The sequence below is a fragment of the Plecotus auritus genome, assembly GCF_963455305.1.
Source record: "Plecotus auritus genome assembly, chromosome: 12".
Classification (NCBI taxonomy): domain Eukaryota; kingdom Metazoa; phylum Chordata; class Mammalia; order Chiroptera; family Vespertilionidae; genus Plecotus; species Plecotus auritus.
This window is the reverse complement of record NC_137778.1, coordinates 23,571,164-23,588,994: the sequence shown is the minus strand read 5'-3', so window position 1 is coordinate 23,588,994 and position 17,831 is coordinate 23,571,164. Positions and strand designations below refer to the sequence as shown.

The window sequence follows — 17,831 nt, the reverse complement described above, 5'->3', positions numbered from 1 at the left end:
AATTGCCTCCACCTCCCACTTGGTTGGATTTTGTGCAGCTGGACCCAGTTTCTGTGGTAGAATCATAGCCACGTGGCCCCTGCCATGTTTCCTATGACACGATTTGTACCTCTGTCTCCTTTGCCATGCTCCCTCATGCTGCAAGGCGCGAGGCTGCTGGGACTCCTTCCTCGTCCCCATCCCCACCTGCCATGGGAGTGGTAAGGCTTCCATCTCAGAATCCAGTCTTCTGTCTTCTCCGGCTTCATCGTTTACCACTGGGACTTCTCTCTTTTCTCCTGTCCAACCTGTCTTAAGGTCTCCTGTGAGTCCCTTGGTGCCCACATGATAAAACCCAAATGCATTTTTTTTAAAGAATGAACGTTCACTTCAAAATCACCCTTTCACTATTTTAACAAATATTCAATGATATGGACTCTGCATCACTGAGCATACGGCACCGTTTCTTCTTGTTCCAGTCTCGGTGAACATCTCCAGCTTGGTCCAGACATGGAGGCTCCTTTCCTTCCTCCTGCAAAGCCCCTTCCTTTTTCTCTGCCAGAGAGCTCCTACTCACTTTTCAAACCCACTTAAACATCACCTCACTAGGAAGTCTCTTTCGACTCCTTCAAGAGTTATCCTACTTATGATTGCCCTTCAATCTGTTCATATTTCTGCTATTTATCTTATTTCTTCCCTCCCTCTTTTTCCTCTTCTTTCCTCCCTTCCTTCCTTTTTCTAATTCTCTTTGGTCTTCACTTGGTTCTGAATGCCTTCCGTCAAGGAACACATCTTATTTCATCTCTATATATACAGCTCCCAGTACCATGTCTGCCACATATAAAGATGTGCTGAATGAAATTATTCAGTAAGAATAGGATGTCCTGTGACTGAATTACATGAAGCAGTAAGCAAGTTGTTGAGACTCCAGGCTCTGCACTCGTACTATGTGGGTTTAAACTACAGTCATGCTACTTCTAATTGTGTGAACTTGTTTTTTTGTTTTTTTTTAACTTTTAAAAAATGAGATTTATTTTTTTAAATGACTCCAAATATCACGATTATATTTTATAACATAGTTTATATGTTTTTTTAAATAAATCTTTATTGTTCAGATTATTACAGGTGTTCTTTTTTTCCCCCCATAGCTCCCCTCCACCTGATTCCCCACCCCACCCCATGCCCTTACCCCCCCGCCACTGTCTTCATCCATAGGTGTAAGATTTTTGTCGAATCTCTTCCCGCACCCCTCACACCCCCTTCCCCCTGAGAATTGTCAGTCCACTCCCTTTCTATGTCCCTGATTCTATTATATTCACCAGTCCATTCTGTTCTTCAGATTTTTTATTCACTTGATTTTTAGATTCACTTGTTGGTAGGTATGTATTTGATGTCATTTTGTTGTTCATAATTTTTATCTTTACCTTTTTCATTCTTCTTCCTCTTCTTAAAGAATACCCTTCAGCATTTCATGTAATCCTGGTTTGGTGGTGATGAACTCCTTTAGCTTTTTCTTGTCTGTGAAGCTCTTTATCTGACCTTCAACTCTGAATGATAGCTTTGCTGGGTAGAGTAATCTTGGTTGTAGGTTCTTGCTGTTCATCACTTTGAATATTTCTTGCCACTCCCTTCTGGCCTGCATAGTTTCTGCCAAGAAATCAGCTGACAGTCGTATGGGTGCTCCCTTGTAGGTAACTAACGGTTTTTCTCTTGCTGCTTTCAAGATTCTCTCTTTGTCTTTTGCCCTTGGCATTTTAATTATGACGTGTCTTGGTGTGGTCCTCTTTGGATTCCTCTTGTTTGGGGTTCTCTGCGCTTCCTGAACTTGTAAGTCTATTTCTTTCACTAGGTAGGGAAAGTTTTCTGTCATTATTTCTTCTAATAGGTTTTCAATATTTTGCTCTCTGTCTTCTTCTGGCACCCCAAAAATTCGGATGTTGGTACGCTTAAAGTTGTCCCAGAGGCTCCTTACACTATCTTTTTGGATTCTTTTTTCTTTTTGTTTCTCTGGTTGGGTGTTTTTTTTGTTTTCTCATATTTCAGATCTTTGGTTTGATTCTTGGGGTACGTTGATCTACAGTTGAGTTTCTGTATATTCTTTATTTTAGACAGTGTATGCTTAATTTCTGACTGGTCCTTTTCCATTTTTTTGGCATTCTCATTAAGGTCCTTGAAGGTCTCATCAAGTTTCTCGGCGGTTTTTAGAAGATTCTTGAGTAACCTTATAAATGTGGTTCTGAACTCTATGTCGTCCAGTAGTTTGATTTCCTCCACTTCTTTCATTCGTGACATGTTTCTTTGTCTCGGCATTTTGTTGCTTCCCTGTGTTGAAGGAGTGGCTTTGTGTGGTAGGTGACCTATAGGGGCCAGTAGCTAAGTCTTCCCAATCACCTGAGGTGGACGCTCTTGGTACACCCCTTTGTGGGCTGAGTGCAAAGTCTTGGTGTAGTTAAGCCTTGATTGCTGTTGGTACACTGGGAGGAATTGACCTCCAGGCCAATCAGCTGTGAGGACCCGTGTGTCTATAATGGAAGAACTGCTGCGTTGGAGACACACTTATGGTGCAGGACTTGTTTCTGTGGGGCTCTGGTGCTCACTGAGTCTGCCTCTTGAATGTGTCACTTATGGATGTGAGGAGTTGAAATCTGGTGTCTCACACTGACCACTAGGTACACTGGCTTCTGGATCTCCAATGGGGTGCAGGTCAGCTACTGTCTGAGGCCACCCAGCGAGAACTACAGTTTTCTCTTTTTTGCTTGGGTTTTGGAGGTTTTGGAGCTGTCTGACCTGGGCTGCAAGTTTGCTAGGTTAAGCTGCGATAGGGCAGGCCATTTATATGCTAAAGCCGCTGCTTGGAGCTTGGGTGGGTTTGTAGGTTGTGCGGGGCGGGGTCTCAGGGTGTCACTAGGCTAGGGCGTGGCAAACAGCGATGGCTGCCAGTAAGCCAGCTCTGCGTCTCCTACCGCAGTCTCTGTGTCCCGCACACCAGTGCAGTAAACAATTATTCCTGCGTGCAGCCCTGCAAGCAAGCCTCACTCACTTTCCGACCCGATGGCAGACAGTCCAGCTTCTCCCCGTAGGAGTTTGGGTCCCCCACGTCTCCCCAAAGACTGGAATTGGGAGTAATTGGGAGCTTGTCTCCCTTCGGGTTGAAAAAAGCAGCGCTCCTCCGTACCTCAGGTTTTCAGCGCTTGTGCACCTCTCAATGCTGTTTTTTCTTTCCTTCTAGTTATAGAACTTCCACTCAGCCAGCTTTCCCATGGTTCTGAGTGATAGACGTTTTGTCTTTTAGTTGTAGTTTTGAAATTGTTGTGCGAGGCAGCAGTTTAGGTGTTTACCTACGCCGCCATCTTGGATCCTCTCTAATTGTGTGAACTTGTACAAGTTATTTTGTATCTGTGCCTCAGTTTTCTCATCAGTACAATGCGTCTAAAAATAGGCCTTTCTTTATAGAACTCTTTGGTGATAACTAAAAAACAAATTTGGTTTACTTCAAGATAGTGTTCATTCTTTTTGTGATGGGTCTCCTGAGAGTACATGTGGAAAACAATAGCATAGGAAATCTTGAGAAGAGGAAGAAAAAATGAAGGAAGATTAGTGGATAGAGGAAAGGAAGGTGTGTCAGTGTTACTCTATTAAATTCTTCCTATTGCAATTTCCATAAATTAATCAGATTTATCACTTAAAATCAACACTACTCTAACTATAGTCTGAGTTAATCTATCCATTGATTTTATAGTTACTGATAGTTCAAAATAAATCCTGAACAGTGACAAGTGCTTTCCCTGCAGAGATGACTCATACGCCATGATCCCACAGCATCAAAGTGGAGGCCTTGAGGCCAACACCATTTCCCACCCAGATAAAACAAAAAGAGAGGCCCCAATGGGGATGTTACTGAGCTGAGAAGTGGGGCATGGGTGTTTGACCTCGTAGATAATGAAAGTCAGGTAACTGAAAGGGACCCTAATCTAGACAGGCAATAAAATAAAGAGTGGAGATCATTTTGCCAGGCTGGAATATGAGAATGACATAATGAAGGTAGTATTAGTCGAAGTAGGCTAAAGCAGGTACAAACAGTCCCCAAATCGCAGTGACTTAATAAAAGTTGTTTTGTTTTATTGTTCATGTCACATTCTCTTTATGGAAGGGTTAAAAGTAGATTGCTTCATGAAATCATTCAGGACCAAGGTTTGTTCTACCTAATCACTCTGGGACCTCAGATCCTCCTCTGGGTCCTGGTGGACAAGGAAAGAGAGAGAGCATGAAGGACTTCATGGCAGATCTTAGGGGCTAGGCCTGTGTTCAGTCACATTGCTATACTTAATACAGAGGAAGCTGGGAGGGGTGGGAAGGAGGGATGTCTGTGAATTAGGAGGGAAGTAGAAATAGTTTAGAGAACAACTTTCCAGTCTCTGCCACAAGGGGCAGAATGCAAGAAGAGGGTAAAATGCAAAGCCCTAAATTTAAGTTCAAATGTCAACTTTACAAATATATAGGAAATCTGACTTAGCTGTGGAAAAAAAAGAAATATGGAGCTGAAAAAAATGTGAGGTTTGGTTGATCATTACATTACTGTTAGTCATGAATACTTTTGTCTTTTAAAATATGAATACAATGACTCTGGCCAGGTGGCTCAGTTGATTAGAGCATCATCCCAATATACCAAGGTTGCAGGTTCAATCCTGGTCAGGGCACTTATAAGAATCAACCAATGAATGCATAAATAAATGTAAAGAATACAATACTCAAGTGCATTAATAAAGGAAATATGTATAGTAGAAAGATCATCGACTTTCTCCATCTGTTGCTTAACTAAGTGTCCTTGACTAAGATACTTAAATTATCTGAGTCTCAGCCAGCTTAGCTATATAGGACTAAAGCATGTGGGGTGTATCAGTTAACTACTACTATGACTACGCATATGAAAATAACCCCAAAACTCAGTAGCTGAAAACAAGAATCACTTATTCTCATGCATCTGTAGGTTGGCTTGGTTAGCTATGCTTCTGGATACAGGCCTGCAAGGGGGTCATGAGGGCTTTACTCCAATGATGTTTTTCCTGGGGCACAGGCTGAAAGAACAGCACCTGCAGCTACCTGGGGAAAGCAACTCTAATGGGGAGTGCAGAGATGCAAGAGAGAGTGGAATCATGCAATGACTTTTGAGATCTTGGCCCAGAACTAGCACACTGTCACTTCTGTCCATATTCCGTTGTCCAAATCAAAGTCACAGAGCCAAGTCTAATATCAATGGTGGAGGTAAATGAGCTCCCTCTATATGAGTGAGTGATACTGCAAAGTCACATGTCTAGGGACATTCTAATGCAGATGAGAATGAGGAGTCAATATAATACACTGTATTTGGAAGACTGTGGTGATGATTAAAAAAATATGTAAAGCATCCAGTCCCAAGCCTAGCAACACAGGGGCTCAGGAAAGAGGCACTGTGATGATAGTTATGATGATGGTAATGATGTACATATTCAGATGTTGTATCCTAGTGTACTCTCAGTGGCTCAGAGCATACCCACTGGATTGTGTTTAAGTTGGATTGCCATTTTAAAAAAGAAATATATTCACTAGCTAGATTGCAAGCAGATAAGGTTGAACATAAAGGGCCTAGAGAATCTGGAAACTGTAGCAAAGGGACTAAAAATATTTAGTCCAAAGAAAGTGGCCAATATAAAAAGTAAATGCACCCAAATACCAGAAGGGCTATCTCATTGCAAAAGGAATAAACTTGTAGAATGGAAAGAACTGTCAGTCTGGGGGAATTCTCTTAGATTTAAGTAGATAATGGGTGGCCCATGGACATTTGCTGGGTACAAGCATAGCACAGGCTGTCCGCTTGCTGAGCAAAGACAAGGACACGGGAAGTAGAGTGGTGACCAGAGCCATTTTCCACAGATGAATGGAGGAGCTGAGGGGAGTGGGTTGAGAGGTTAGAGCAGAGCTGGGGTTTCTGTACTTGGAAAAGCACAGATCTTAGCTTCCTTTTCATTTCCTTCTACTTTCTCAGATCCACTGGTCCTCCTTCCAACCTGTCTGTTTGCATTTCATGTTGATTCTACACAACTCTCAGTGCCCTCTCCAAGCCCTGGAGCCCCAACATGGCAGTGTGAGATTCCCTAAACATTGGTCTCTTCCTCTCCTTTAAGCTTGAGTCTCCCCTCCCAATCTCTCCCAATCAGCCTTAATTAAACTGTTTGAAAGCTGCAGCTTGATTTTAATTAGAGCAAAATTGGGAAGATTAGAATGAAATTGGCCAATCATTGTTTACAGGCCATTGTGCGAGAATACAGCAGGCTGTTAAATTACCTCCATGCCAGGCTTCTTGAATTCTTCCAGACAGGAGGAGAGACAGGGGCTGTGGTCATCATGGGTGGGCTGGCCTCCATTCTGCTCCCGTGCCCCCAGAGTTTCAGGGCCCAGATATTATTTAACCCATGGTTCCTGGATGGAAGCCTTCCTGCCTGTGGATTTCTCCCAGCCACAGTGGAAAACAGGACAAAAGTATTTCCTGAGAAGTATGATGAAGGTGTACAGTGGTCTCTGAACTTGCACACAGGTCACAGACAAAGGCAGGAAAGCATTCACAGCATGGTCTGGGATCTCATCACACTCTACTGCTGATCAACTGAGATTGGGTCATTTTCTCAATTTCTCTGTCACTTCATTTATTAACCTGTAAAGGTTAATAGTTGAGTAATGATATTTTCTATTCCTCCTTTCTAAGGTCCTTGTATAGATAAAATAGTTGAGCATGTGTGAAAATTGTGTACAAATTTTAAAAAAATCTGAAAGAAAGCTCTATACCAATATTACTAGTAGAGGTTATGGTGTTTATTATAATTTCTCTTTATAGCTCAGATTAATGGTGTCCTATTCATTATAGCAGTAAAGGCTCTAATAGCCAAGTACATTACAATAATGTGATGTTGAGATAGGAATCTCCTGATGATGTAATGTGTCTAGAAATACTGCCTTCTATACAGGAGCCAAAACACCACAGATCCCTCAGCTTCTAACATGTCCAGTTAGAGAATATGAAACCATCATAGCTGAGTCGCCAAGGCAAGTAACTGGCATCCTTTATGTATGTGTTGGCTCTGGCTATTCTTGTTTATGTGAGTTTTTCAAGATGAAGGGTGTGAGCCCTATGAAAAAGAAAAAGGGTAACACCTTAGCTCAATGGTTCTCAACCTTTCTAATGCCGCGACCCTTTAATACAGTTCCTCATGTTGTGGTGACCCCAACCATAAAACTATTTTCGTTGCTACTTCATAACTGTAATTTTGCTACTGTTAATGAATCGTAATGTAAATATCTGTGTTTTCCGATGGTCTTAGGCTCTACAGCAGCGGTTCTCAACCTGTGGGTTGTGACCCACAGGTTGAGAACCGCTATCAGGGTCGCCTAAGACCATCGGAAAACACAGATATTTACATTACGATTCATAACAGTAGCAAAATTACAGTTATGAAGTAGCAACGAAAATAGTTTTATGGTTGGGGTCACCACAACATGAGGAACTGTATTAAAGGGTCGCGGCATTAGAAAGGTTGAGAACCACTGCCTTAGCTTGATGGGTTGGGTTCTGTACTGGAAGCCACAGACCAAGATATGAGATATGTTAACAGAAAATGAGGAAAGAAAAGCTGCTTTGTTTCTGGATCTCAGTGGCCCAATGATCAGCAGGGTTTATTGAGACTACCGTATCAAACTGGCAAGTCTCAAGCTATTTGGGAAAAGGCAACTCTCCAAAAGAAAGGGGGTTTTTCAGAACAAAGACATTTGCATTTATCCGGAGCTGGCTGGAATGAGAGAAAATTTCCCATGGACACTGGTTGACAGTTAACATAGACAAAGTCAAGTTACAGGAAAAATGACAAGAAAACTAAGGCCTTGGCTTAAGGCCAATCCATCCTTTTTGCTTCAAAGTTCTTAAGTATTTTATTCAATAACTCATCATGTGTCTTCCTTAATTTTTCAAGGAAAACCAATCATATTTTCTCTTACAAGATGGGTCATACCAAAATAACCATTTGGAGAATCCATAGCTCAGTCCCTTTCAGCACTGCAATCCCTTTGAATACTGAAGTTTGGAGGAACATGCCCCCCAAAACAGAGGTTATCCCAAATAGGTCAGGGAAGGGGATTAGTTGCTACCACAACAGCACATTCTTTCTACCACTGTTTTCAAAGTGGTGCTTGGAGCTGGGCATCCCAGGCTCCACGGCTGCCTTAAGACCTCTGCCAACTCTTTGGATCAGATCCTATTCTGAGAAATGCTGCCCGAGTTGGCATGTGGTGATGGGTTGGCTCTGCTGGAAGCAACATTGATTCCCTCCACAGTGAACCAGCCTGGAGTCTAACTCAGGAGGAACAAATGGGCTCTTGGCACTTGGGGCACATCGATATGGGTGTCCGGCCTGAAGAGCGGGACACAGCCGGGCAGAGGGGCAGCTGCACACTCAGGATACAGGAAATGGCCTTTTCCAAATTCCCATGTCGGTGGCCTTGGAAATGGGCCTGACTGGGCTCTCACACAGAGGGAAAGAGACGTCGATTAGAAACTGGTAACAGAATAATTAGGCTGTTAGGATCTCAGCACCACTGCCCACACTATAGGCTGCAGGATTCATTACTACGACATGTCAGCCTCACTTGAGGTATAGCTTTGTTTTTGTTCCGAAATTATGGGTTTTTGTTGTCGTTGTTGTTTAAATACTCTCTCCCTTAAGGCTTCCCAGGGAGGGAGGCTTCATAGGTAATGACTCTTCACTGGGGGCCAGATCAATGTTCTCAGTTTCCAAGCCCGAAAAGTGGTGCCTCGACAGGCAGCTGCTGGAGACAGCACCTGGGACGGAAGACCCTGGCTGTGCTCTTTCTGAGTCTTTAATCGCCAGGAGCTGGGACCCTGTGGGGGACTCTCGCTGGCAGCATTCTTGTTGACCTTGGGTAACATGAAGGAACATAGTGCTGCATATGGTTGCTGCCATTACGGTCAGGAGCTGTGGCTGGGAGGCATCCCTTTTCACTTACATCTTTCAAATTAGGAACACCTTGATCCACTTAGTATTGTCATGGAGGCACTTTTGCTGCAAACCCAGAGCTGGCCCAGGCCCAGGCCCAGGCCCAGGCCCAGGCCCAGGCCCCAAGCCCGCAGGAGCTCCTGCTGCCTGAGGCTTGGCATGCCTGTTCAGCTCTCCTCCTGCTGGATTCTGGGAAAATCCCTAACCTCATATACAGCCAGAAGCATGGCTTTTTGACAATCTGGACCATTAGTGTTAAGCAGTTTGGGACCAAGATAACTACAATCACTTCAGAATATAGCCAGAGATCGAGATTTTGAGTTAGAGCTCAAATCTTCTGAGTGTCAGTATGTACAGCTGCTTTATTTAACACACTGAGGTTTACCCGCGAAACTGGATTACACCTTTCCTAAACTTTGTTTTGGTTGTTATTAAACATTTTATGGGTATGTTAATAAGCCTTTTCTAGGGCTTTGTCAGAAATATGTGTTGTTCACTCTGGGCTAATCTAAAATACAATGGGAAAGGACCCAACTTCTGGTAATTATAGCAGGTTACTGAAGCCCCTTTTGGAGGGCATTGTGAACACTTTTGACAGGTCAAGTCCACATCAGAGAGCTCTGGGCACCTTTGGCTTAACCTGTGAGCCCCTGATGGACTGGCGTCCGCTGTTCTAAAGGCACTTTCCAAGAGGGCTTTCCTGTGTTTGAAATGTTTGCTTTCTCAGATTGTTTACTGCAAACCAAACTCGGTGGGAGAAGGTTTTAGGAGAAATGGCTAAAGTGAAATGGAGATTTATTTGGTGTCTTGATTGAAACAAAGATGAAGGCTTCATTGAAGTAGCATGTGCTAATTAATTAATATGTAGAAAATATCCTTTTCCTGAGGGAAAAAGGAAACCTGGATTCTTTTATTACTGGAAAGAATTACTAAATGAAAAATCAGAAACGAACATTTATTCTTCGAACAGCTCCGACTGCTTTCCAGTATTGCCTCTGAGGTTTCAAGATGCGGCAAAGAACCAGATTAATAAGTTCTGTAATCATATTTTTTACCACTTTCTGACTCAAAATCCACTCACAGACATTCCCCACATTATTTTAATTCCAGGAAGGACTCCAAAGGGCAGGAAGAAACTTAGCGAAGTCGAAGAGAAAACCACTGGACACCCTCAGAGCCTGAATCTTCCTGCAGTTGCTAGGCCTTATGACCAATTCATCCTAGTGCATATATTCTTTTTTAAATGAAATTCACGCCCCCCCCCCCCCCACACACATACACTCTTCCACTCACAAAACCACTGCCCCTTGGAGCTTCACAGGAGAGGTGCTATGGAAGGGTGGTAAAGATCTGATCATGGAGCTAGACAGCCTGTGTTTAAATTCTCACTCTTCCACCTACTAGGTATTACTTACTGGGAAATTAACTTACTTGTGCCTCAATTTCCTCATCCATAAAATGAAGGTAATTATATTTTCTCCCTTATAGTGTTGTTTTAAATATTATATTGGTTGGTACTTATAAGATGCTTGGAATGCCTGGCACATTCTAAGAATTCATTAAATGTTAACCCTTATTTTTTATTTGCTCATAAAAAGCTTCCTAAGACAGTATCATCCATTTTTCTAAGTCCTTGTTATTCTGTGTTATAATTTCCTGAGCATTTATAGGAGTTGGAATTAGGTCTTTTCTCTGATTTCTCCCGTGGTACCCTGTGTATGGTCTTGATTTTTTTCTAGGGATTAATTTCTCCTCCTGCAAATACGTGCATTGAAGCCACCTTAATCCAAAAAGGTTTTGCTTCGGTGTATATGTTACACTGTGTTGTAGAAACACAGTAAACTCATGTTTTGTGTAGATAATAAAAAGAATGAAATGTTCCAGGCAATGAAATATTTTTGTTAGAAGATACTAAACATTTAAAAAGAATTAGAATGCGATAAAATACACTTAACCTAATTTATACAAGGTAAAATAGTGTTATAGAAACAACAGTCTGGTATTGACCTGGGACTTAATCTTAGCTCTGCCACTTACTGGGTGATGTGTAGATTGCTTTCTTAACTCTCTGGGTCTCATTGTCTGTTGTCAAAATCATCACAGTTGTTGTCAATAGCACTGGGGGAGGGTCCAGACACTAGCTTTTTGCTCTGATTCTAGTACCAACTAGTTATATTGCTTTAGAGACAAACCACTTCCCTCTCTGTTTCATGCTTTTCTCCTAACATAAGGTGACGGTAATAGACCTTCCCAATCCCTATGCAGGCTGGCGCTGAAGGTGCTGCAGATGGGTTATAGGTGTGTCCATAGGTTGATGCCCTCAGCCCCTGAGGCAGCTGTGCAAAATCTGGGGTAGCAGAACTAACTCCCGGTGCTGGTCTCCTCAAGGCTGAGCAGACTTGTTCATTTTTTTTCCAAAAAAACAACAAACAAACCCCAGCTTTTAGTTATTGATCTATTTTGTTGACTTTTTAGTCTCCATGTCTTTCATTTCTACTCTGATCTTTGTTGTTTCCTTCCTTCTACTAACTTTGGGCTTAGTCTGTTCTTTTCTACTAGTAGTTCTTTGAAGTAAGGTTGCTTTTTTAAGATCTTCATTTTTTCATAATATATGCATATATTGCTAGAAATTTTACTCTTAGGTCTGGTTTTGCTGCATCCCATAGTTTTTATATTTGTGTTTTCATTTGTCTCATTACAAATGAAATACACACACACATAATTTCCCCTTTGATCCCTTGTTTGTTTAGGAGCATATTGTTTAATCTTCATGTATTTGTAAATTTTCCAGTTTTCTTACTGTAATTGATTTCTAATTTCATAGCATGTGGTCATAAAGATGCATGATGAGATTTCAATCTTCTTAAATTTACTAAGATTTGTTTTATGGCCTAATGTATGATCTATCCTGGCAAATGTTCCATGTGCACTTGAGAAGAATGTGTATTTTGCTGCTGTTGGGTGGAATGCCCTGTAGGTCTCTGTTAAGTCCATCTAGTCCAATGTTTCTTTGTTACTTTTCTGTCTTGATGATCTGTCTATTATTGAAGATGGGGTATTGCTGTCCCCTTCTTTTGTTATATTGCTGCCTATTTCTCCCTTTAGATCTGTTAATATTTGCTATATATATTTAGTTGCTCCTATGTTGAGTGCATGCATATTTATAAAAATTATATCTCCTCAATGAATTGATATATTTATCATTATAAAATGACCTTCTTTGTCCCTTGTTACAATCGTTGGCTTTTAATCTATTTTGACTGGTGTAAGTATAGCTTCCCCACTTGTGTGTGTGTTTGTGTGTGTGTGTGTGTGTGTGTGTGTGTGTCCATTTGCATGGACTATCTTTTTCCATTCTTTCACTTTCAGTATATATGTCGTTAAAGCTGAAGTGAGTTTCCTGTAGGCAGTTTGTAATTGGGTCTTGTTTTTGTTTCATTAAAACATTAAACTACTCTATGGCTTTTTATTAGCCATCCAGTCATTTAGAAATGAGATCAAGCAACTGTTCTTCACATGGTAGTGGGATTTGGGATAAAAAACACTTTTGACATGTACCCTGTACTTTTATTAAAGTTTAGCATTTTATGCACAAAAGACATAAATAATAATATATTATTATGGACTTCCCTGCTTAAATAGAGCCCCACAGCAGGAATTTTAGAAGACTTTGTTGGAACTGTGAATTATTAGTCATCCCTTTTCTTTTGTTTCCCTGGTAATGTTTGGCCTGGGTCCATCCTCTCTGTCTTTGTCTCTAGATTTAAATGTGGGGATTCTATAGCCTCAAATGGGGCATGTTTTTAAAAATTTATTTTGAATTATTTTATTCTTTTGCACCCCTATCATTTGTACTTCATGGGTATGGGGGAAGGTTAGACCAAGGCTTAGCACTGTCATGAGGAGAAGAGTTGGGATGGATGATAAGATTGAGAAGATGCTACATTTTGTTGTTCCCTAAGGCAGTGGAGTTGGTCCTTACTCGTGTAATTTCAGAGGTAATGGAAAACTCCTTCCTTACTAATGGATATGATCCTTTACATTTCATCCCAGGACAAAGATCCCCCTTGGGAATCTTGGTCCCCTTTCAAATACAAACAATTGAGTGTGGGGCAAAGCATAAAGATTAAAATTCTAGATGGTACTGGAAAGGAACTTCGCCATATTCTAGAATAGGGCTTTTCATAATGTGGGTCCCCTGAGTTCCTTTCAGGATGTCCATGTTGATATTTACACCAAATATTTCCAAAAACAAACATAAATAAAACCTCTGGCATCTAGTTTGAATAAAGGCAGTTCTATCAAATGACACCAGTAGTCATGTATTCTTAATCATTACATACTTGCATCTATACATACACACATGCACATGTGTGCTAGTTTTATGTAAGAATGTCCTTGAAGCAGTAAAACTTAATAATTTCATTGGATTATGACCCACGAGTATACGTCTTTTTAATCTTCTATATGGTAAAATAGGAGGTGCACATAAAGCATGCCTGAGGATACTGAAGAATGACGGTTGATGGTTGTCTCAGGAAAAAGTACTTTTGTGATTCAGTTGTGAGCTGAACTTGCCACTTTTTTCATGGAACTAATTTTTTCTTGACAACCAACAGACAAACCATGGTTATTCAGACTTCAGTGTTTGGCAGACATTTTCTCAAAAAAAAAAAAAAATGCAGGAAGCCTGCCTCTTTAAGAAAAACAACTGACAGTATTTATTACCAATGATAAAATTTAAGTTTTCAAACAAAAAAATAGAATTTTGGAGAACTCCTATTTGTCACCATGAGCTTGACAGCTTTCCAATATTTGAAGACTTTTCTGATGAGATTGGTGGTAATATTAATGAATATAATGTTTTGATATTATATAATGAAAAGTGTCAAAACGTGGAAGAGCTGAATAACTCAGTGTTCCCATATTTTCCAGATGACTAATGCATGATGTTACAAAATAAGAAGAGTAGAAAGATCTACTCAAAGAACAATGTGGAACATTGGATTTTAATGTAACAGAGGAGGAGTTCATTGATATGGGTTCAGATTGCACACTGGAACTAACCGTTAAGAAACTATGTTTGTTGAGTTTAGTATGGCACCATAGAAGAACATGCACAACTATCACTGAGTGCAGAAGCAAATCTGACTATGCAGTACTCACCTGCTTAGCTAGATAGTGAAGAGATCTGCAAAATGCAGTGATGCCTCTCTTCTTGCTGAATTAGGTTTGTTTCAGAACATACAGTTATTGTCATAAAAATGTGTTATTTATGTAATATGTAATGTAAAATAAGTAATTATTTTTCTCAGTTTTTATTTCTAAAATGGCAATTATTAATAGATGTAAGCCACATAAATATGGAGGATTCAATCAATTTGAAGAGTGTGAAGGGGTCCTGAGACCAAAACGTTTGAGAACTGTTGTTCTACACCAACATCTGATTTTACAAAGAGGTAACTGAGGCCATTACAGGTGATGTTATCCACCCACATGGGGCCAAGTGTGACTAGATCCTATCTCTGAAAACCACTGTTTGCATTGCTTGTTTCCCCTACTACACTACTACCATGACAGCCTTCATATGAAAGAGGTGGTCAGCTACTCTCCCATAAGCAAGGTTAGGAAAGTAAGTTATGATTGAGGTCAGCTGAGAAAGCCTTTCTCACAGCCCGGGGAATGAGAGGCCGGGGGAGGCCAAAGGGCCTCTTTCAGGCAGTGGGTGCATCCATCTGGAGATGCGGGCTGAGAGCAGATGAGCAGGTTCCAGGGGAGGAAGAACATGACCTACTGTGGACTGCGTGCCTCTTTTCCAGAATACAATGAGCTTTTCCTTATCCCTCGACCTTTCCTCCAGGGAGTTTGCCCGTTGGAAAGTGAACAACTTGGCTCTGGAAAGGAGAGACTTCTTCAGTTTGCCATTGCCTCTTGCCCCAGAGTTTATCCGGAACATCCGCCTCCTGGGAAGGAGACCCAACCTGCAACAGGTTACCGAAAACCTGATCAAAAAGTACGGCACCCATTTCCTACTTTCCGCCACCCTTGGAGGTAAGCAACACCATGATCCTGCATGAATTGTTGCCAGGTTGTTTAAAATAGCTTTAAGGCCCACTGAGTATAGCTTCAATAGTCTTCCTGCATCTTTTGTTTTTCCTGGCCTATTATTGACTGAGAATCGTCTCCTTTCTGGTGCCTTTGAGAACAGTATAGCTTCTTAATATCCAAACTCACTCCAGAACATTGCTGTTTGCTTCTCAGCATCTTCCTGAGGAGGGGGATGGGATAAAGAGGTTGGGGGACACACAGACTCCCACCAAGCCCTTGCCAGTAGGGGGTGCTCTCAGTTTCCTTTTGACAGAGCCAATTAACTCTGAAGCTTCTCCACATCCCTATATTTGCTGTGGCTACAGTTGCCAGGCCCATGGGCAAAGAGGGAAATGTCTGTTGAGTCCCTGCCCCCTGCTTCCTCTTTATATAGATGAGTAACCAGACACACCAATTCTAATAATTCTGAGCTGGATGGAGGCTAGAGTGGGGGTGGGATGGTGCAACCCTGGCTAGGACCCTGGGCAGAATCAGAAGCTCTGAAGAGGCAGAGTTCTCTCTGTCCTGGCAGAAGAAAACGGGATTTATTATAACATTTAGCTCACTGTCTGATGGACAAAAAAGAGCTCTCTCAGGGGTCAGGCCAGCTGCCGCATGTGGTAGGTGTTGAGTGTTTGAGGGGAAAGGGCCCCTTAAACTTCAAGGCTTCTGCCCTTTTGGAGGGATTATAAATATCCATGGCAACTTCTCATAAACAACTTAAGAGGACGAATTTTATATCCTCAGGTAGATGCCTGAGATAGAGATCAAAAGAGGATGTTAAATGGATAAGCTGGATGACAAGGGGGAGCTTTGGGGAGACATACGGAACTAAGGAAAGGAAAGAGGGCCTCTCAGGTGTGATGTCTGTTGTCCTATGACGCAGTGTGTTGAGATTTTTCTAAATATGGTAAGGGATGGGGAAGAGGCCATCTGCAGGAGTAGTGGGCTCCTTCTTAGCTCCGTCTGGCCAAACATTTCACGTTCTTATTGGTAGGGGAGGAGGGAACAGAAGGCCTCATGAATGAACCCACATTGTTTGCTATAGGAGAAGAGTCCCTGACCATTTTTGTGGACAAGCGGAAACTGAGCCGAAAGACAGAAGCAGCAGGAAGTGCCCCTACAGTTGGTGGCAGTGGGAACAGCTCAGCTGTGTCCCTGGAGACCCTGCATCAGCTGGCAGCATCCTACTTCATCGACAGAGAGAGCACCCTGCGGCGGCTGCACCATATCCAGATAGCCACAGGGGCCATCAAGGTAACGGTCTGAGAGGCACTGGGGAGGCTAGAGTCTTAACCAACTTCATGTCTACCAGGCCTGACCGACTGAGGGGGAAGGAAGTTTTCTCACAGAAGCACAGTCAGGCCTAAACATGCTCCAGGTCTTCATTCTGCAGCAAACACTCATGTAGATCTGCTCTGAGGCTGACTGCAGCCGTGGGACTATAGAGAAAGGGAGACAGGTCCCTGCTCCCCCAAGGTTACATTATAGTAGGAGATAGAGATGATAAACAATTAAATATCAGCAAAGTAATTTCAGATAATGATAAAATTAAAAGACAGAGTCATAAGGTACAGATTTTCTGGGGTGAGAGAAGGGAGCAGATAATATTCACCAGATTGGTCATGGGAGGACACCTTTGGTCTATATGTGGAGGCTGAGATCTGAATGAAAAGAAGCCAATTGTATATAGATCTGAGGGAAGAGTGTTCAGGCAGAGGGAACAGTAAGTGCTGAGGCCTTGAGGCAGGAACCAGCTTGGTGCTTTGGTGGAACACAGAGAAGACTGCTGTGACTAGAGTGAGGTGAACAAGAAAGGTGCTGGTACAAGATGAGGTTCAGAAGTAGGCTGGAGCCAGATTACATGGCCATAATAGAGAACTTCAAAGTACAATGGAAGACAACCAGAGAGTTTGAAGCAGAGGAGCAATATGACCATACATGTTTGGAAAAGGTCAATATTACTGTAACTTTAGTAACTATAACATCCATCCCACTATCTCTACTTACATCTAGCAGAGTTCTAGGAAAGTTCATATTCTTTTAGAGAAGAATAGTGAGAATACTTGAGAATACTGGATTTTTAAAATTCAAAATAAAAAATTAGGGTGGCAAATAAGGGTCAGTCTCATCTTATATCCTGCCTTTATTCTACCCAAAATTCATAAGGAAGTCCCGTTTTTAAATGTATTATTCAATAAATATTTTGAACACCTACTATGTGTCAGTCACTCTTCTGGATACTGAAAATCCAAAAGTGAACAAAACATATTAAGTCCATGATCTCATGAAGCATAAATTCTAGTAGTAGAGACAAATAAATATGCCATGTCAAGTGGGATTATTGATATGAAGAAATGAAACCAGGGAAAAGAGGATAATGGAGACCTGGTGCTTTAGGGAATGTTATTTAAGCAGACATTTGAATGAGTTGATGGAGTAAGCCACATGGGCATCTTGAGAGAGAGCATTCTAGATGGAGGGAAGAGCAAATGCAATTGCCCTAAAGTGGGAGTGTTCTTGGTGGAACACCATATGAGGTGGAGTCAAAGAGGGGTGAAGTGGGAGATGGAACAAGTGGTTGTAGGCACAAGATCATGAGCATTACTGATTAGTGACTGTTGCAGTGGTCGAGGTGAGGAATCATGGTAGCTTGCTTGGACATAGCTGGCTATAAATAAGCAGTGAGAAGTTGGAAGATTTAGAATGTATTTTGAAGATAGAGCC

The 17,831-nt window shown here is 41.7% G+C and overlaps 1 protein-coding gene across 1 annotated transcript in view; it reads left to right on the top strand.

The window, feature by feature from the left end:
• The window catches only part of BRINP2 (BMP/retinoic acid inducible neural specific 2), a 93,540-nt gene that overhangs the window by 57,432 nt on the left and 18,277 nt on the right, over nt 1-17,831 (top strand). Inside the window, exons 3-4 of the mRNA XM_080648810.1 lie at nt 14,878-15,068; nt 16,153-16,361. Coding sequence (XP_080504936.1) covers nt 14,878-15,068; nt 16,153-16,361 — 400 coding nt within the window. The remainder of the gene's footprint in view (nt 1-14,877; nt 15,069-16,152; nt 16,362-17,831) is intronic.